Here is a 20,000-nt window from a genome sequence, read left to right as displayed (position 1 = left end):
CTTGTATCCATACCCAGACTGTACGTTTGTCATGATTTTCAAGAATCAGAATCACAAGTTTTTTGTTTGTTTTTTTTAAGTATATTTTTTTGGCCTTTTTGTGCCTTTAATGATAGTGATAGTGGAGAGTGACAGGAAGCGAATGGGAGAGAGAGCAGGGGTGGGATCCGGAAAGGACCACGGGGCGGGAATTGAACCCGGGTCGCCGGCGTACGGTGCAGGTGCCCCAGCCAGTTGCGCCACAGCTGGGGCAGAATCACAAGTTTTAATGCAGGTTTTTAACGCTGAATGGCCATTGTTTACCTGACCTAGCAACAGTAACATAGGGATACGGTACTTGACGAAGGGAGATAAAGAGATTTGTGTATCATGGTAATAATGTGGACAAAGATGTCTGTTTCTCGAGATACCAAGCAATGTCAAATTACTATAGACAACAGCTAGAGCTGCCAGGCAGCTACAGTGCTACAGAGTTTCAGATTACAGGTTTTGCTTTATGCTTTGAATAAATGAATGAATGAATGAATGAATGAATGAATGAATGAACAAATGAATGAACAAATAAACAAATGGACGAATGTCTGAATGTCTGAATGAGGTGTTAATGCTGCTTTGCTTAGGGACTCACGTGAAGGCATCCATGGAAAAGTGAGAACAGCAGGTCTCCTCATCACTGCTCGTCAGTTCAGCAAGCCTACAAGACACAAACACACACACACACACACACACAGAAGACATTAAAGACACATTTTCACTAATTAGCACAGGTAACAAACAGACGTTGGGCCATCATTGGGTGCTGTTGTGTTGGGTGTTGTTGTGTTGGGTGCTGTTGTGTTGTATTGGGTGCTGTTGTGTTGGGTGCTGTTGTGTTGGGTGCTGTTGTGTTGTGTTGGGTGCTGTTGTGTTGTGTTGGGTGCTGTTGCGTTGGGTGCTGTTGCGATTGTGATTGGCCTGATTGAAGTTTCATTTTTCCAGCTCGCAAGCCAACGGAAAGTTGCTAGACTACCCTGGCTGCAGATTACATTAGCTGCCACGAGGGTGCGTCTAGATTTGTAGGCTAATTAGGTGGCATTCATAAACGCGACCACCCTATTGCTGGGGCAACACGTTTACTGTCTATGGGCAACATTTGCCAGCAATCAGTCACATGCTCCTCCATTGGCCTTCAGTTATTGCTGCCCTCACCAAGATGGCGGTGCTATGTACATACCTTCTGGAGCCCAATGCGCTATCTAGCTTTCTAATATCTATGCTTTGGAGCCCAATGCGGTCTCTAGCTTTCTAATATCTATGCTTTGGAGCCCAATGCGCTATCTAGCTTTCTAATATCTATGCTTTGGAGCCCAATGCGCTATCTAGCTTTCTAATATCTATGCTTTGGAGGAACTGATATGGCTAGCTGATTAGCATAGTGTACCCACACATTCAAACTCGATGGTCTGAAGCAGCTGGTATAGCTAGCTGTTTAGAAAAGCGTACTCACATACTCAAATTCAGTGCTCTGGAGGAGCTGATATGGCTAGCTGCTAGCTGATTAGCGTTACATACTCAAACGCAGTGGTCCCCAAACTTTTTCTTCCGAGGGCCAGCTCACTATGCCTGGCTCTAAGAGATGGCCAGAGACTCGGAGTATATTAACCATAAATAGCTTAGTGCTGTGAACAACAGCAGTCTACCTTAGTTGAATATTCCATTACATTTAATCATAGGCTACTGCAATTTAATACCATTGCTAACTGTGTTTATGTTGCCACCATGCCATATCAGTGTAAAATGTAGCTCAAATGACATAATACTACTAAAAAGACTCTTTTTTTTCTTTTGTTTCTTTTCATACATAGCTCAAGTTGTGAACAAGCAATATCCTACAAATAATTTAAAGTTATCAAACTATGACAGTTTTATGAAGTGCTGGCAAACACATCTGAAATGATCACCATTCTAACTTTCACTCACCTGATGAGAACTTTGAACTCTGTATGAACATTTGAACGTGTGAATAAAAAATAGAAATAATTATCCCAGAAAGTTCCAGAAATATGACTTGAATAGAAGTTAGTTAGTTATTAACAAATAATTGATAAACGTTTAGAATACTTTGAGCACTGATGCAGTCAGCATAGGCCTCTTACATTGTTTGCAGGTAGGCCTACATTTCATTCCGTTTTCGATGGCAAACGCGAAACAGCCCCAAAACAACCACCAGTGGGCAAAAGGAGTATTACATGTGTACTGCTAAGACTCGCCATAGAGAATGAATGGGGAAATTACGGAGGTTATAGTTTGACGATGTCGTCCTCCCGTGCGGGCCAGATGCTATATACCACGGACATGTTTTGGGGGGCCACCCAAAATCAGTTGGCGGGCCGTAGTTTGGGGACCACTGCTCAAACGCAATGCTGATTAGCTGCTAGCTGATTAGTGTAGCGTACTCACATACCCAAACGAGGTGGCCTGGAGGAGCTGATATGGCTAGCTGTTAGCTGATTAGCGTAGCGTACTCACGTACTCGAACTCGGTGGTCTGGAGGAGCCGGGCAAGCATGGCGGCTGGCCGGGGCGAGACGCTCCGCACTGAGAGGGAGATGAAGGCCACACTCTCCTGCTGTGGAAGACATGCCAGCACCTGCTGCACACTCTCATCACACAACCTGCTTCCAGCCACCCTGGAGGGAACACACATACACACAGTAATGTAAATACACAGTGTGTTTGAAATACTCACTTACGGCTCCTACACACAGTTGCGTTCCGTCAACGCATGCCAGTGGGTGTTCCCGACGGTAGCTATGCAAATGACTTGAAGTAAAACCGTAACGTGATTGGTTGGTGCCGTCCGTAGATTGGCTTGATTGGCCGATGCCGTCTGTCGGTGCAGCAACAGCTGAACTTCTCAATGCGAAACACGAGAAAACGCCTTGGCCGGACCCACAATTCAGTTCGGCAACGGATGACGTGAGCCCATGTAAAGTGAATGGGATGCGTCTCCAGCAACGCAACGCACGCAGCTGTGTGTAGGAGCCGATACAAATGAAACAGTACACACACTGTACCAGAATTAATGATAAAACTATAATTGGTAATAATAATGGGTGAGGAGGTGTAGAGGAGGTGTAGAGGAGGTGGGAGGTGTAGAGGAGGTGGGAGGTGTAGAGGAGGTGTAGAGGAGGTGTAGAGGAGGTGGGAGGTGTAGAGGAGGTGTAGAGGAGGTAGTTGGTGTAGTGGAGGTGGGAGGTGTAGGAGGTGTAGAGGAGGTGGGAGGTGTAGAGGAGGTGTAGAGGAGGTGGGAGGTGTAGAGGAGGTAGTTGGTGTAGTGGAGGTGGGAGGTGTAGAGGAGGTGTAGAGGAGGTGGTTGGTGTAGAGGAGGTGTAGAGGAGGTGGGAGGTGTAGAGGATGGGAGGTGTAGAGGAGGTGTAGAGGAGGTCGGAGGTGTAGAGGAGGTGGTTGGTGTAGAGGAGGTGTAGAGGAGGTGGTTGGTGTAGAGGAGGTGTAGAGGAGGTGGGAGGTGTAGAGGAGGTGTAGAGGAGGTGGGAGGTGTAGAGGAGGCCATGCTAGAGAGAGGGAGGTGTAGAGGAGGCCATGCTAGAGAGAGGGAGGTGTAGAGGAGGCCATGCTAGAGAGAGGGAGGTAGTTGAGGCCATGTAGAGGAGGTGGGAGGTGTAGAGGAGGTGGGAGGTAGAGGAGGTGTAGAGGAGGTAGTTGGTGTAGTGGAGGTGGGAGGTGTAGAGGAGGTGTAGAGGAGGTGGGAGGTGTAGAGGAGGTGGGAGGTGTAGAGGAGGTGTAGAGGAGGTAGTTGGTGTAGAGGAGGGGGAGGTGTAGAGGAGGTGTAGAGGAGGTGGAGGTGTAGAGGAGGTGTAGAGGAGGTAGTTGGTGTAGTGGAGGTGGGAGGTGTAGAGGAGGTGGGAGGTGTAGAGGAGGTAGTTGGTGTAGTGGAGGTGGGAGGTGTAGAGGAGGTGGTTGGTGTAGAGGAGGTGTAGAGGCGGTGTACTACCCCAGTTCTTTGAGGTTCTTTCCTCTTCCAAGCGCCATGAGGAGATCTGGGATATCAGTGTCAGACAGGCCTTCCACCTGCAGTCTGAAAACACACACATACAACAATTAACACACACACACACACACATACACACACACACACACACACTAACAATTAACACACACACACACACACACACACACACACACACACACACTAACAATTAACACACACACACATACACACACACACACACACTAACAATTAACACACACACAAACACACACACACACTAACAATTACAACACACACACACACTAACAATTAACACACACACACACACACACAGCCACACGTGATACCCACTCCAGTTCATGGCAACGTGTCAGAGCAGGCCTCAGAATCCTCAGCGCGTCCGCGGTAACGTGGCATCGCCATAGCGCCAGGCTCCCATTGGCTGGAGCGCAGAGCAGGCAGTAGCACAGCGCCCAGCAGTCGGCCGTCGTCATGGCAACGCCGAAAAGCTGCACCCTGCCCAACGCCTCCAGGGCTCGGCTGGCCACGCCGTCGTCATGGAGCTCGTGGAGGCAGCGCAGGACGTGCAGCCTCAGGTGGTCAGCGCCGTACGAGTCCCGCACGTCCCCCGCCAAACGCAGGAGCCACTCCTCCACGTCCAGACGGGCCTCTGTCGCCGGGGGCAACGGAGGCGACGTGTCCGTGAGGAGGAGGCCCCGCACGCGTGGGTCGGCCAGGCCACAGAGGAAGCGGCCCACGTCCAGCAGGCTGGGGTCAGGGGTGGTCTGCTCGTCCCCCTGCAGGGAGAGGAGCTGCAGCAGCTGCTGTCTGGACCTCCGGGACGCACCGCCATCTGACCACACGCAGCAGAGAGCCGACAGAAACTCCTGCACACTAGGGTGGCCAAAGGCCTCGCTCAACCACTCCTCATCCTCCTCCTCCACCTCCTCCTCCTCTTCCTCCTCCTCCACCTCCTCCTCCACCTCCAGGGGCCTCTCGGCCTCACACACACCTCCCTGGTCAGACACCGTCCGCTGCCGGAGTATGTGGCTCAGGGCCCGGCGGCTCAGGCGTCGCAGTGCGGTGGACATCAGCCGGCCCGAGCCCTGGCAGTGTCGCCGTAGCAACGTGGACACGGCGTACGCGATCACAGCCGTGGCCGAGTGCAGGTCGAGGTCCGGTGCGCCCGTGGGGCAGCGGTCAGGGAGGTGCCAGAGGACAGCGCAGACCATCGTGCTGAGGAGAGGAGAGGAGCAGACGGTGCGGAGAGGAGCGCTCGACCTCAGCCAGTGGAGCGCACGTCCCAGACTCCCCCCCCCCCCCTCCCTCCTCCTCCTCCTCCTCCTCCTCCTCTCTGAGGAGCTTCCTGAAGCACTGCTCCACGGCCGCCTCTGAGAAGCCCATCATTTCCACGGTGCGCTGCGGCCTCTTCAGCAGCCGGCTCAGCCTGTCCGCCCCCGCGGGCCTGGTGGTGACCAGCAGGGGGCACTGCGGCAGGAGCCGTCCGCCGAGCAGGGCGCCGAGAGCCTCGCGGAGCTCCGCTGGCCGCTGGGGGCCTGCGTCTGCGTCTGCGTCTGCGCCGTCCAGAGGAGGCTGGAGGTCCTCGAGGCCGTCGATGGCGATGAGCACCCGTGCCGGACGCTCCTGCAGCGCGCGGGACACCAGAGGGACGAAGCAGCGTTCGGGGCTCAGCGCGTCCACAAGCGAGCGGTCTGCAGGGGCGAGATCGAGATTGCTGAAGCAGCGTTCGGGGCTCAGCGCGTCCACTAGCGAGCGGTCCGCAGGGGCGCGGCCGAGATGGCCGCAACGCAGCACGAGGACCAGGTCAAAGAGGCGCTCGTACAGGCGGCCGCGGGCCCAGTCCAGCAGCAGCTTCTTCACGGCCACAGACTTGCCGTGTCCGGCGGGGCCCTGCAGGATGAGCGCGAGGGGTCGGGGCTCGGCGTGTGTGTGTGCGTGCGTGTGTGTGTGTGCGGGGCGCTGGAGTCGGCAGAAGAGCTGCTCCAGGCGTGTGGGGTGGTAGGCTGGGCTGGCCCTGGAGGTGAGGTCTCCGCGCAGGCAGGCCTCTTCCTCCTCCTCCTCCTCCTCCCAGCGGCTCAGCTCTCTGCTCCTCTGCACCATCACCGGCTCCGTGTAGACCGACCCGAGGGGCACGCACCCCCGCAGCAGGCAGCGATAGTCCGGCAGCGTCCCATACTCCCTGCAAACCCACTCCCTGTAGGCCACGACGGCGGGGTCACCTGGGGAAGACAGACACACACACGCCAGTCAGGATGGACCAGAGGTCACACACACGCCAGTGGAGGGCGTCCTGGGGTTCCCACACTCGGTAGGCCCAGAGGTCTGGAGTCTGTGGTCACGGTCAAGCACTCTGACCTGCACTGCTGTGCAGACAGACCGCGCAGCAGCGCAAACTTGCAGTGTTTACCATTTTTACATTTTCAGAACTGTAACCGATAGTATTCAGAAACACGGAGATAAACATTTATGTTCTGCTCTGAGCACAGTGAGGACATGACAGAAGTGGAACTGGAAAGTAGGCAGAGCAATGCAGAACAATTTTTGCCAGAGGATCCAGGACTATAGCCAGAGAAATGAACAAATGATCAGACACCATAGAGCACATGTAGTCATGTCATGTCCCACTCTACCTTAGTATGTGTGTAGGCCTAGTCATAAACTCACATCACGGATTATTAACCTACCATAAGCATTACAGTTAATAGAATTACCATCTCACCTAAGCCTGGGGACACACATTTAAACTGAGATGTGTAGCCTAACCCTTAGACAAGCAACGCGAAAGATAGACTTGCATACGGTACCTCAACTAAAATGTTCTGCTATCTCAAAAGCTGTTGGGAGTCCAGTAGCCTCCGAACTAATTGGGTCAAGAGAACAATCACGCTCACACACAGCTCTGCTGAGCTCCTGAATAATCAGATCATCCGCTGCACTTACTGTCTATAACTGTATCCATACCGAATCGCTGTTCGATCGTTTCGACGGCGTGTTTGCAGCGCAGCCAGAACTCCAGAGCCTGGGGTCAAACCGAAACAACCAGAAACAAACGATGTGCAAGTGTGTGCACGTCAAAATCTTGTCAAAAGTCGATCTGACAGCTGATCGGACGTATCGCGCCGAAGTATTCACATGTTAAAAGGGGCATGATGACTCGTTGGAGCGTGAACGAGAGTGTGACGTGAGCGGACAACACTGCCCTCCGTGTCCTGCCCTCGAAGCTCTGTCCTCCAATCAAATGCATCTGCGACATATCCGGCCTGAAGAGTCTATTCGTGAATATTTTATGAACAATAAAAATGCTATCATCGTTGTCAGCAACTGTAGGTACTTTATTGATCCCCAAGGGGAAATTCAAGAATAATATTATCCACTAGCCTGGCGGGCCATCCTAGATTTCTAGGCTAATCATCCACAACAACATTAAAACATTGCTGTTGTTTTCTCTGATAACAGTAATACTAATGCCTTGGTAATTAATCATGTAAAAACTATTAATTACATTTTAATAACACAATTTCCCCTTATGATTTCCAGTACCTTTAATAAGTTTGAATAAACATTCTTGTAAATTTCTTGGTTGGCAAGTTTAAAAGCCAAAATGTCGGTTGAGTGTGTGTGGTGGCTATTTATCTGTCTAGGCTTAGCTCATGCAGCTTTTCCTAGAGGATTAGCCATCCTGCTACAAGGGACACAATGTCCAATCAAATCCTTGGCACCGCATGGCATGAGTGCCAGTGTCCGATCAAATCCTAACGCACCAGCGCATGGCATGAGTGCCAGTGTCCGATCAAATCAACTCACTAGCGCATCCTAACTCAGCAGCGCATGGCCTGTGATTTTGGGAAAGGTCCATTCAGAACTGGCCACAGCGGAGTTCCTTGAACAGGTCTGATTAGATGAGGTTCTTGATTCGCATAACATGCCCATTTCGTTCCTTGTCGAACGCCCACACAAAACCAAACAAAAGCTTGGTTTACATTTCGGACAAAGGACAGTCTTCCACAGACTCCAATACATTTCAGTCAGACAAACTTTATTTCACATTAGTACATTAAAACAAACAAAAACTCCATGGACAAAAGGAGTGTATTAGAGATATTGAGAATTGATTTTCGGATCAAAATAAATAGGAGTTAAATGCTTTCCTCGACCTCCCTTATCTCCAATGTTGGGATGACCAGCTGCCCCACTCCGTAACCCAGCGCATTAGCACCCCGAGTGCCCACCATACAAGTGACCAGAGACATTGGGAACACATCTTTATTTGCCTTCACTCAAGTGTTCAAAAAGTGCAGAAACATTCAAACAAACAAACAAAACCAACTGTGACAGGACATCGTATTAAACATCAAAATCATGTTTTCAGGAAAGGTGACTAGCAGCTTCAAAGAAACACACGTTAACCTGTCAACAAGGTACAGAAACACACGTTAACCTTAGGAAGGAGTAGTGTGTGTGTGTGTGTGGAGCGGGGGTGGGGTGGGCGAGAGGTGGTGTGTGTGGAGCAGGCGAGAGGTGGTGTGTGTGTGTGTGGAGCAGGGGTGGGGTAGGCGAGAGGTGGTATGTGTGTGTGTTCAGGGCTGGTAGGAGTGGTCCTCAGCCTCCAGCAGAAAGCGCAGCCAGCCCAGGACATTCTCCTCGGCGGTGAGCTCGCTCCTGAAACTGTAGCCCAGCCCCGGCTGGAAGGGCCGCTCCCGGGAGACTGAAAGCTCTTCCTATAAATATGTAGACGCGTGCACACACACACACACACACACACACACACACACAGACACACAGAACATCACTCAAAACAGGCACACAGGGGAGCAGTGTAAAACCACACACACACCTGGGGAGCAGTGTAAAACCACACACACACCTGGGGAGCGGAGGAAAACATGGCCTGTCCGTGTGCGGCATTGCCAGCTGGCTGTGGGGTTAGCAGTGTGGCGTTGGATCCTGACGTAACGTCCAGCTGGCTGCCCATTTCCACGCCCCGCTCCTCATCCACCTGGTCCAGCAGGCCTCGCCTGAGGAGCAAGGGACACACACACACAGGAAGTGATTACTCCATGGTAAGGTGGATGGAAACACCTTGTTAAAGCGATGGTTCAGAGTAATTTCACCCTAGGGTCCTTTGCACCATGACCCTGAGCCAAACACCCTCCCTGACTTTTTTTCCCTTGGTCCAACCCTGGTCGAGTAGCGCTGTCGGAAACTAATGATGTTCTGCAGGCGCTAATGGAACCAACTTAGTATCTCGTAAATTTTTGTTTGTAGTACCAGTTTGCAACAATTATTAGTTATCACTAAGTTGTAAACACTTCGGGGAAAAAAATATTAAAAACTGGATATACCAAAATACTTTAATGTAATCGCTTCCTGCCAGGACTTTTACGGGCTTTTCCCAAATCACTGAAGTAACGTCGACGCAGTGGTAGATAGCAGCAGAGTAGAAGCTATCAGGCAAGTGTTATTTAAATAAACTCCTGGTGTACTTACAAACTTTCCAATGCCTCGTTTTATGAGTAAAGAAGATAGTTGTACTACTGTAGAATCTTCGTACCATTCTGGGAATTATTAGTGGGGTAATTCACGAGATACTAAGTTGGTTCCATTAGCACCCGCAGAAAGTCATTAGTTTCCGACAGCGCTACTCGACCAGGGTTCGACCAAGGGAAAACAAGTTCAGGGGGGTTGTTTGGCTTGGGGTCATGGTGCAAAGGACCCTAGAGGGAAATTACTCTGAACCATCGCTTTAAGTCTTACAAACGATAAGCTGGCAAGAAGAGACAGACAGAGATGCACACACACACGATCAGCACTCACAGTGCGTCCTGGTCCAGGGGAGCGTCCCCCTCGCTCTGGTCACTTTGGGCAGAGGCGCTGGGGTCCCAGGCATGCAGCGCCTTCCTCCACAGCCGCACCTGCGCATCCCATGAGCGCCGACTGTACTTGTGGTACTTGTTAGGGGTGGACGGGTGCAGCCCAGGGATCCGCAGGTGCCTACAGGTGCACACACACACACACACAGATCAATCAGATGCCTACAGATGCACATCCAAACGCACACACACACACAGATCAATCAGATGCCTACAGGTGCACATCCAAACGCACACACACACAAACATACAAACACACTGATAAAGCACACACACACCCTGATCAAACGTACACACACACACTGATCAATCAGAAGAGCTTAACAGTATGGAAATGTTCCGACATTTAAAATCAAATGATTAAGTAGACTTCACTTGGAAAAAAAAAAAACCATTACTATACAGTCAATAGTGTCAATGATTTTAACACCTGACTAACAATAACCTGCATTTTCCACTTGAGATTTCTTCAAGGCAGTCGAGGGCTTTATAGTGAAGGGGGCCAATAAACAGCACCCGCTTGGCTAATGCATGGCAGCCATCATGCATGAGAATACTCACCACACACTGGCTCCAGGTGGAGAGTGAGGGAATGAATGTATGAGCCAGTTACAATAAAACACTCCAGATTGAGAGGTGAGTAAAGCATAGTCCAGATTGAGAGGCGAGTAAAGCATAGTCCAGATTATATTTGGTAAAAAGGAGGAAAGACTTAGGGTTGCCACTCTCCTTGACACAAAAGGGTTGAAGGCAAAGGATACTGTTCAAAATCTTGGTGTATTAATCGACAGTGATCTAAATTCTAACAGCCACATGAAAGCGATAACTAAACCAGCTTTTTACCACCTCAATAATATTGCCAAACTTAGAGGGCTGATGTCAAAACATGACTTAGAAAAACTCATAAATGCATTTATCTCCAGCAGGGTTGATTACTGCAATGGACTGTTTACAGGCCTTCCTAAAAAGACTATCAATCAGCTTCAGGTGATACAAAAAGCAGCAGCTAGGATTCTAACAAAAACTAAAAGAACTGACCGCATTATTCCAACTCTACTCCAAGTCCCTGCACTGGCTTCCAGTAAGTCACAGAATTGACTTTAAAGTGTAAGTTCAGTGTAAATTGACCCATAGTCCTGCTGTTCAAGCTCATCACATGCAGTCCATAGGAAAAAGAATGAGACAATTTGGGACAACATGGGCCAAGTTATGGACATGCAGCTTAAAGCAGACCCATGGGCCAAGTTATGGACAGGCAGCTTAAAGCAGACCCATGGGCCAAGTTATGGACAGGCAGCTTAAAGCAGACCCATGGGCCAAGTTATGGACATGGCAGCTAAAAGCAGACCCATGGGCCAAGTTATGGACAGGCAGCTTAAAGCAGACCCATGGGCCAAGTTATGGACATGCAGCTTAAAGCAGACCCATGGGCCAAGTTATGGACAGGCAGCTTAAAGCAGACCCATGGGCCAAGTTATGGACAGGCACCCTAAAGCTGACTCATGTTTCAGTTTTGATGCCCCCATGGGTCAGCGTTAAGCTGCCTGTCAATGCCTACGTTGTCCCAAATTGTCTCAGTCTTTTTCCAATGGGCTGCATGTGGTGAGCTTCTACAACTGGGCTATGGGTCAATTTACATTGAACTGACACTTTAAAGAACTACTTGTTTATAAATCAGTAAATGAAGCAGGACCTAAATACCCATCAGACATGCTTCAGCAGTACACACCTTTTCATCCTCTCAGGTCCCAGGTGAAAAACCTGCTGTTAGAACTAAACATGGTGAAGCAGCTTTTAGCTTCTTAGCTTTTCACCATCATCTTTGGGATGACTTTTTTTTTTAGCTTTTTACCATCAATATTGGGATGACATCAAAAAGGACTCAACTGTAGTTTTAAATCTAGACTTAAGACCAAACTGTTATCAGATGCTTTCTGCTAACTGCGCCAAGTTACAAATTCTGAATCTGGCTTGAACATTATTCTCTCTTGTCTTTTATTACTTTTTTTGTTGCTTATTAATTATTTATTGTTAAATGATTTTACCTAGTGCGTTTTATGTTTTCTTTTTAATTATGATCTTTACCTTTTGAACTATTCTTTGAACTATTCTTCTTCTATATTGCCCCTCTATGCTTTTATTTGTTATTCCTGTTTGCTTTTGTTTATGTAAAGCACATTGAATGACCTCTGTGTATGAAATGCGCTATATAAATAAACTTGACTTGTCCAGATTGAGGGGAGTAGAGTTTAGTTTGAGTAACAGTGCATACACATTGAGAGGAGAGTAGTGTGCAGTCCAGATTGAGAGTAGTGCATACAGTACTTTGGCAACTACTCCAGGTAGTTCTGTGAGTGAGTAGTGCGTAGTGCATACTTTGGCACCTGCTGCAGGTAGTTCTGTGAGTGCGTAGTGCGTACCGTGGCACCTGCTGCAGGTAGTTCTGTGGCACCTGGAGTCGCTGTGAGTGCGTGGGCTGTGGCACCTGCTGCAGGTAGTTCTGTGAGTGCGTAGTGCGTACCGTGGCACCTGCTGCAGGTAGTTCTGTGAGTGCGTAGTGCGTACTGTGGCACCTGCTGCAGGTAGTTCTGTGAGTGCGTAGTGCGTACCTTGGCACCTGCTGCAGGTAGTTCTGGTACCCCTGGGTGTTCTTCCCGTACTGGATCTGCTTCTGCCGACGCTTCAGAACCGACTCATTGGTCTCGAAACGCGACGGATCCAAGTTACGGGAACACCAGAAGGGCTTCGGAGACCTGAAAAAAAGAGGACCAGATTTTAAAACACAGTGCATCTTTACTCAACTTGAATTTCCCCTTGGGGATCAATACAGTATCTATCTATCTACTCTATGGTACTTACTGAACAAGTATCTTTACTCTATGGTACTTACTGAACAAGTATCTTTACTCTATGGTACTTACTGAACGTGCCCAAAGTCTAGCACAGACAGCCAAGATCCAGGCTAGTTAGCTCTGCAATATGACCGGCTAAGAGTGGTGGAGATTGTAAGTGGGTTACATAATAATATATCAGCAGAGATGGGGGGTTTGAGGCTACATGTCGAGATGGGGAAGAATGGTTTTATATGTCAAGATGGAGAGGTATGGTTCTATATGTTGAGATGGAAAGGTATGGTTCTACATGTTGAGATAGGAGCAGGGACGTGCACAGGGGGGGTTGCTCAGGTTGCCCGGGCAACTGCCCATATGGCCTTCTCGACTCACGTTGCCCTTCCGAGGGGAAAATAAATAAATAAATAAATCGTACAATGGATGCAGAATTTCACGTAGGCCTAGATAAAAAAAATCGCAAAGCCTCATTCACTTTCATTCGGGCACCGAAAGTGGAAGTCAGTAGGGGAAGGGCAAACTCTGTTTACGTGGCTGCAGCGCTGCACGCGACCGGCACCTGAGCTGAGCCTGCATGAGCGGACTTAGGAGATTGTCGCGAAACCACGTTGTCGGAATAAGTGAGTTTGTGATGTATAACAACCGAACGATCATCATCAAGTTTTATGAAATGAATTCAAATCTTCATAAATCCAGGCGGAGTTTGCCACGTTTAGCCTAAATAATCAGACAGATAGCTCGCAGACAAGCAGCCCGTTACCACATAGCCAGTTTTGGTAGGCATTAGGCCAGGGGGTAGGCAAACTGCGGCCCGCGCACCAAGCACTTTCATCCGGCCCGCTGAGCATTTAATTTGGTTATCAGGCTGCTCGCTACAACATTGGTTAGCTTTACCGCAAACTGCTTTCCACTCTTAGAGAACGTTTACAATGTCAAAACATCATGTTAAATAGAGATGATAGGCCTACTCTTAGTTCTCCTTTGCAGCAGAACTAACTTGAACATTATGCTACTAGCCTACTGTGCGGCCCGCTGGCCAATTTTCAAAACCCAATGTGGCCCTTGAGCCAAAATGTTTGCCCACCCCTGCATTAGGCAAACTAAAGCTAGCCTACATGTCCACCCCTGCATTAGGCAAACTAAAGCTAGCCTACATGTCTGCTGATAGTTAGTTTCTCACATTTTGTTTTAGCAAGTAGAATGAATGATGGAAGTAATGAATCACATTAATTATTTTATTCAAAATGGTTAAATGCCTAAATCCTATCCACTATTTTGGCTATTGTTTGGAGCCAAGATGCCCACTGAAAAGAGGCAGATTCAGGAGAGAGAGAGACAATTCAGGGAGGCAGCAAAGGGCAGCACATCACTGCAGGGTTGGCTGCGAAAAAGCCAACCAGCAGGTGAGACAGAAACTTTGTGATAAAGATGACATAACACTGTGTACGCGAATTGATTAATTAATCAGACTCATATTTTAGCCTACTAATGGCAATGTTTCAGAATTACATTACATTTAAGATGAGGAGCAGTCACAAGCCTCCAGAACATGTGAGGAAAATGTGGACCAGGAGGAGGCACATACAGTAGGGCAGGTAGGCCTAAGTGATGATCACCAAATATGAGATGAGAGGACCATGCTAGAAAGTACAGGGTTAAAGAGCTGCATGCTAAATAACTGTAATCTAAAAAAACATAGGCTATCATTTCAAAGAGCTTGCCTGAGCAGAACATAAATACCACTAGTGGGCATTAAAATAATATGATAATGGCAATAACAATAATATGTAATTGGTCAGATGAGCCCACATTTGGAGAAACCGATCAGTGACTTGATAGGATATTGATAGGGATATTGATGTTGGTGATTTTCATGATCCAAGTCATGTTTTTCTGTGTTATTAGTTAAGGTGATTGAGTGCTGTATTTCAGTGTTTTTTATTTATTTATATAGATAGATAGATAGATAGATAGATAGATAGATAGATAGGATATAGATAGAAGTGTATATATATTTTAATAAAGACCCTGTTATTCTCAGTCCTTCATATAGCCCGTGAGTTTTTTTGGGGGGTGCCCTTTTTTCAGGTCAGAGCAACTGCCCCTCAAAATTCCTGTGCACGTCCCTGGATAGGAGGTATGGTTCTATATGTTGAGATGGGAGGAATGGTTCTATATGTTGAGATGGGAGGAATGGTTCTATATGTTGAGGAGGTATGGTTCTACATGTTGAGATGGGAGTTATGGTTCTATATGTTGAGATGGTTCTATATGTTGAGATGGGAGGAATGGTTCTATATGTTGAGATGGTTGTAAATGTTGAGATGGGAGGAAATGTTCTATATGTTGAGATGGGAGGAATGGTTCTATATGTTCAGATGGGAGGAATGGTTTTATATGTTGAGAGGTATGGTTCTATATGTTGAGATGGGAGGAAATGTTCTATATGTTGAGATGGGAGGAATGGTTCTATATGTTCAGATGGGAGGAATGGTTCTATATGTTGAGAGGTATGGTTCTATATGTTGAGATGGGAGGAATGGTTCTATATGTTGAGAGGTATGGTTCTAGATGGGAGGAAAGGTTCTACATGTTGAGATGGGAGGAATGGTTCTATATGTTGAGATGGTTCTATATGTTGAGATGGGAGGAATGGTTCTATATGTTGAGATGGGAGGAAAGGTTCTATATGTTGAGATGGGAGGAATGGTTCTATATGTTGAGAGGTATGGTTCTATATGTTGATGGGAGGAATGGTTGTATATGTTGAGATGGTTCTATATGTTGAGATGGGAGGAATGGTTCTATATGTTGAGATGGTTCTATATGTTGTATGGTTCTATATGTTGAGATGGGAGGAATGGTTCTATATGTTGATGGGAGGAATGGTTGTATATGTTGAGATGGGAGGAATGGTTCTACATGTTGAGATGGTTCTACATGTTGAGATGGGAGGAATGGTTCTACATGTTGAGATGGGAGGAATGGTTCTACATGTTGAGATGGTTCTACATGTTGAGATGGGAGGAATGGTTCTACATGTTGAGATGGGAGGTGGGAGGAATGGTTCTACATGTTGAGATGGGAGGAATGGTTCTAAATGTTGAGATGGTTCTACATGTTGAGATGGGAGGAATGGTTCTATATGTTGAGATGCATGCGTGACCTGGGGACTACATCAGTCTCATCTGTCTGGACGCCTGCTGAGGATATTCGCAGGATACAGCGCTCAAGGATGGACGACCTAAAGAGGACCAGACACACACACCACATTTATACACACCCTGGACACACACAGACCACATTTATACACACCCTGGACAGACACACACACACCACATTTATACACACCCTGGACACACACACCGCATTTATACACACCCTGGACACATACACACACACGTATACACACCCTGGACACACACACGTATACACACCCTGAACACACACACGTATACACACCCTGAACACACACACGTATACACACACACACGTGTGGGGATGAGGGAGGGAGGAGGTGGGAGAGGGGGAGGAGTGAGATGGAGGTGTGAGGAGGGAGGAGGGTTCGGGTGGAGGTGAGCCGTACCTGCGAGGCTTTTGAGAGGAGAGCACAGCCAAGTTGTTTTTGTCTCCACCACTCTGCAGGGACCGAGGACTTGCTCCCATATCACTGGAACCACAATCACACAGTTCACACACACACACACACACGACAGATGACTGAGGTGACACGCATGCGTATGTACGTTACCTGACCAGGCGGTCGTAGACAGAGCTGCATCCAGGCAGTAGCCAGGGCTCCATGTTGAGGTGGTGTCCAGCGCTGAAGCTGAGCGCCTGTTCGGAGAAGCCAGGCCATGAGGGGATGGAGAAGCCTCTGACCAAACAAACAAATAAACAAACAGATAAACAAACAAACAAACCGATACACAGATAAACAAATAAACAAACAAACAGACCGATAAACAAATAAACAGATAAACACTCAAAGGTGGAGTGGGTGATTGAAATCTGCCAAAACTTGTTTACTACCATTTCAGTGTAGTCTCACCCTTTTGTGTTCAGACACGCGCTCACCCGTGTAACCTCGGGACTTAGTGCTGGGGCAGGTAGGGTAAGAGCACGTCTAGGGGGCAGGTAGGGTAAGAGCATGTCTAGGGGGCAGGTAGGCACGTCTAGGGGGCAGGTAGGGCAAGAGCACGTCTAGGGGGCAGGTAGGGCAAGAGCACGTCTAGGGGCAGGTAGGCACGTCTAGGGGGCAGGTAGGGTAAGAGCACGTCTAGGGGGCAGGTAGGCACGTCTAGGGGCAGGTAGGGACAGAAATGTCTGAGGGGGCAGGTAGGACAGAGCAGATCTAGGGGGCAGGTGACACGTCTAGGGGCAGGTGGGGTAGAGCAAGGGGCAGGTGGGGCTGCGTCCTCAAGGGGGCAGGTAGGGTAAGAGCACGTCTAGGGGCAGGTGGATGGGGCAAGTCTAGGGGGCAGGTGGGAGTGGGGCATGTCTGGGGGCAGGTATGCACGTCAGGGGCAGGTAGAGCCGTCTGGGGAACTGGAGTAGGGTGGAAGCACGTCTGAGGGGCAGGTATGCGTCTAGGGACAGGTAGGCAAGTCTACAGGGGGCGGAGTGGGGTAGGCAAGTCTAGGGGGCGGGTAGGGTAAGAGCATGTCTAGGGGCGGGTAGGCGCGTGGGGGGCAGGTGGGGTAAGAGCAGATCTAGGGGGCAGGTGGGGTGGAGGCAGTCTAGAGGCGGGTAGGGTAAGAGCATGTCTAGGGGGCAGGTAGGCCAAGAGCATGTCTAGGGGGCAGGTAGGGTTAGAGCACGTCTAGGGGGCAGGTAGGCATGTCTAGGGGGCAGGTAGGCAGGCAGGTCTAGGGGGCAGGTAGTAGACCATGTCTAGGTTCGATAATTCAGACGTCTGTTCACGCATACAACCCACCCGTGGGGCATCTGCACTCCCATTCAAACATTTTGGTACACGTATGAGATTTAAAAAAAGTATATTTATATAAGTATATACTCATATAAGTATTTTTAAATGGAAGTACACATCTCAACTTCCATGTATGGTCAGAGTGTGACAGGACATCAGGCATTTTAAACAAATATATATATAATGTGATTATTAAATTATTAAGGGGTCTGTAAAAGTAAAGGCATTTCTTTTTTTTTTGTAATATGACCCAGACGACCGTATTAATAACCTGTACTCGGATTTGCGCGACCTTGTTAATAACCATCTGCACTCGGATATGCGCGACCCCGTCCCCGTCCGCCATGGAGTCGACTGGGTTAGGAGTAGTGATACCAGTGTCATTGAAAGACGTCGACATCGGTGGTAGAAAGATTCCTTCCAAAATGTCAACATATTCTCTTTGAAATTTATTCAGACAGGAACGAAAAATGTTAAGTGGGGCAGACTAATGCTAGGCCGAACTTTTAGATTTAGGCTACAATTTAGAAACCTTATGCAACCATAGGCACAGCGGACAGATGGTCAACACATCCAAATTATCTTAATACCGGTACTAACCTACGAACGTATCAGTCGAACGGAATATAATGCAGTGGGTTTGATTACCGCATCTTTGACCGGGCGTTTTGAAATGCTGATGTCGCATCGACTGCGACCGCAGGCGAAAAAAGCCATTTTGAAAAGTCTGAATCAAGTTCCAATTCGTTTCAGGTGAGTTGGGCGGAGCAGTGATCAGACACTAGACCTACCGGTAATTCAACCCGTTAAAATCGTGTTGTTTGGTTTGCAAAAATCAACCTAGTAGGCCCACTTCCCCTACCCTCAGCAGTTGAGAAGCATGACGCTGTAGCCAGCAAAAAAGGCTTTCATGAACGACCCGATTCCTTAGAACGGTCTCTGGAAATAATCGTGACGTTTCTGGTGTATGTTGTATATCCTAATTAAAATAACGATAGCGTCTCACCTGCCATGTTCAGCGCTGCGGCAGGCCAGTTCTTGCGCGCGCAAGTCATTGAAAATAATGGGTTTCATAGCAGCGTAGCCTACATGTCCATCGGCTGCGCGCAGGTGTTCGAGCTGTTTCATGTTGGCCATCCACTCATCTTCTGTTATAGTAGAGGTGATGGGAAAGATTTGTATGCGCTTCATTTAGCGCAGAATATCTCAACTGTTATAGACTAAAATGACCCCATTGAACAACGTGGGATGTGTGCCAAAATCGCTACCCGGGACGAAAGTCCTGAAAATGACCACAATAGGTGACACTATCACATTATAGGTGAATGGGACTTTTTTTTTTCTTTATAGAGATTCTCATAAACTTCTACCAGTTTAATCTTCACATTAAGAGAAAGACTTTTTGTATTACACTTTTATTTTTAATTGTGTTTCTGTAGATGTTACCAATGTAATGTAGCTTTAAGACAAAGTGTAATACAAAAAGTATTACTCTTAATATAAAGATTAAATTGGTACATGGAGTGTGTGTACAGTAGGCACTGTTAGACAGCACGTGGAGATCCAGTAAGTGCAGGCCAGAGGGAACTGAATTCTGGCTGCTGTAGGAAGCCAAAGGAGAGGAACTAAGAGAGGGGTTGCATGTGTCCTCTTTGGCTGATTAAAGACCTGATGTGCTGCTGCATTCTCTATCATCTGTAATGATCTAACGACACACGCAGGTAGGCCAGCTAACAATGCATTGCAATAGTCCAGTTTGGTTAGAACCATGGCTTGCACAAGCGGGTGTGTGGTGCACTGTTTCAGATACGGTCTGATCTTCAAAACACTGTATAGGATAAACCATAAACATTTACATCATTACAGGTGTGTGGCAGACTGTATCAGATAAGGTCTAATCTTCAAAGATTATCATTACAGGTGTGTGGCAGACTGTATCAGATACGGTCTGATCTTCAAAGCACTGTATAGGATAATAAACCATAAACATTTACATCATTACAGGTGTGTGGCAGACTATCAGATAAGGTCTGATCTACAAAGCACTGTATAGGATAAACCATAAACATTTACATCATTACAGGTGTGTGGTGCACCGTCAGATACGGTCTGATCTTCAAAGCACTGTATAGGATAAACCATAAACATTTACATCATTACAGGTGTTCATTTGGCAGACACTTTTATTCAAAGTAATTTACAGCAATAGAATCACATTTCAGCTACAGTTAAGGGTACAGAATAGGAGTGCCTACATGGTAAGTGCTAGTATGAGGAGGAGAGGAGGAGGAGGAGAGGATGAGGAGAATATGAGAGAAGAGGAGGAGTGGTGGAGGGAGA

The 20,000-nt window shown here is 48.0% G+C and overlaps 3 protein-coding genes across 3 annotated transcripts in view; all 3 read right to left on the bottom strand.

Moving 5' to 3' along the window:
- The window catches only part of LOC125284328 (NACHT, LRR and PYD domains-containing protein 1 homolog), a 17,177-nt gene extending 10,015 nt beyond the window's left edge, over window positions 1-7,162 (bottom strand). Inside the window, exons 1-7 of the mRNA XM_048228242.1 lie at window positions 6,952-7,162; window positions 5,354-6,230; window positions 4,974-5,226; window positions 4,342-4,934; window positions 3,994-4,077; window positions 2,513-2,668; window positions 629-694 (exon numbers count right to left, since the gene is read on the bottom strand). Of these exons, the coding sequence (XP_048084199.1) occupies window positions 629-694; window positions 2,513-2,668; window positions 3,994-4,077; window positions 4,342-4,934; window positions 4,974-5,226; window positions 5,354-6,230; window positions 6,952-6,970 (2,048 nt within the window). The 5' untranslated portion in view covers window positions 6,971-7,162. The remainder of the gene's footprint in view (window positions 1-628; window positions 695-2,512; window positions 2,669-3,993; window positions 4,078-4,341; window positions 4,935-4,973; window positions 5,227-5,353; window positions 6,231-6,951) is intronic.
- A 1,362-nt stretch (window positions 7,163-8,524) lies between these two features.
- On the bottom strand, window positions 8,525-18,788 carry slbp2 (stem-loop binding protein 2). The gene is made up of 8 exons (XM_048228241.1): window positions 18,667-18,788; window positions 16,482-16,607; window positions 16,317-16,400; window positions 15,897-15,974; window positions 12,491-12,634; window positions 9,826-10,002; window positions 8,876-9,026; window positions 8,525-8,729 (listed from the first exon to the last, which is right to left on the bottom strand). The coding sequence occupies exons 1-8, from the start codon at window positions 18,786-18,788 to the stop codon at window positions 8,589-8,591; spliced, it is 1,023 nt and encodes a 340-aa protein (XP_048084198.1). The 3' UTR covers window positions 8,525-8,588.
- A 1,037-nt stretch (window positions 18,789-19,825) lies between these two features.
- Window positions 19,826-20,000, bottom strand: part of LOC125284278 (arp2/3 complex-activating protein rickA-like) — a gene marked incomplete in the record, with an annotated part of 9,048 nt that continues 8,873 nt past the window's right edge. The window contains 1 exon segment of the mRNA XM_048228166.1: window positions 19,826-20,000.

This window comes from Alosa alosa, chromosome 19, assembly GCF_017589495.1.
Source record: "Alosa alosa isolate M-15738 ecotype Scorff River chromosome 19, AALO_Geno_1.1, whole genome shotgun sequence".
In the NCBI taxonomy this organism is placed as follows: Eukaryota; Metazoa; Chordata; class Actinopteri; order Clupeiformes; family Clupeidae; genus Alosa; species Alosa alosa.
The sequence above is the reverse complement of the archived record's forward strand: the minus strand, read 5'-3'. Positions and strand labels throughout refer to the sequence as shown.

What these genes read in the sequence shown, in the direction of transcription:
- slbp2 (XM_048228241.1), bottom strand. Translation starts at nt 18,788, where the DNA reads ATGAAACAGCTCGAACACCTGCGCGCAGCCGATGGACATGTAGGCTAC. An exon ending in GTCTACGACCGCCTGGTCAG is followed by an intron (nt 16,401 to 16,481) that starts GTAACGTACATA and finishes TTGTGGTTCCAG; the next exon opens with TGATATGGGAGCAAGTCCTC. An exon ending in CCCCTGGACCAGGACGCACT is followed by an intron (nt 9,027 to 9,825) that starts GTGAGTGCTGAT and finishes CTTGCTCCTCAG; the next exon opens with GCGAGGCCTGCTGGACCAGG.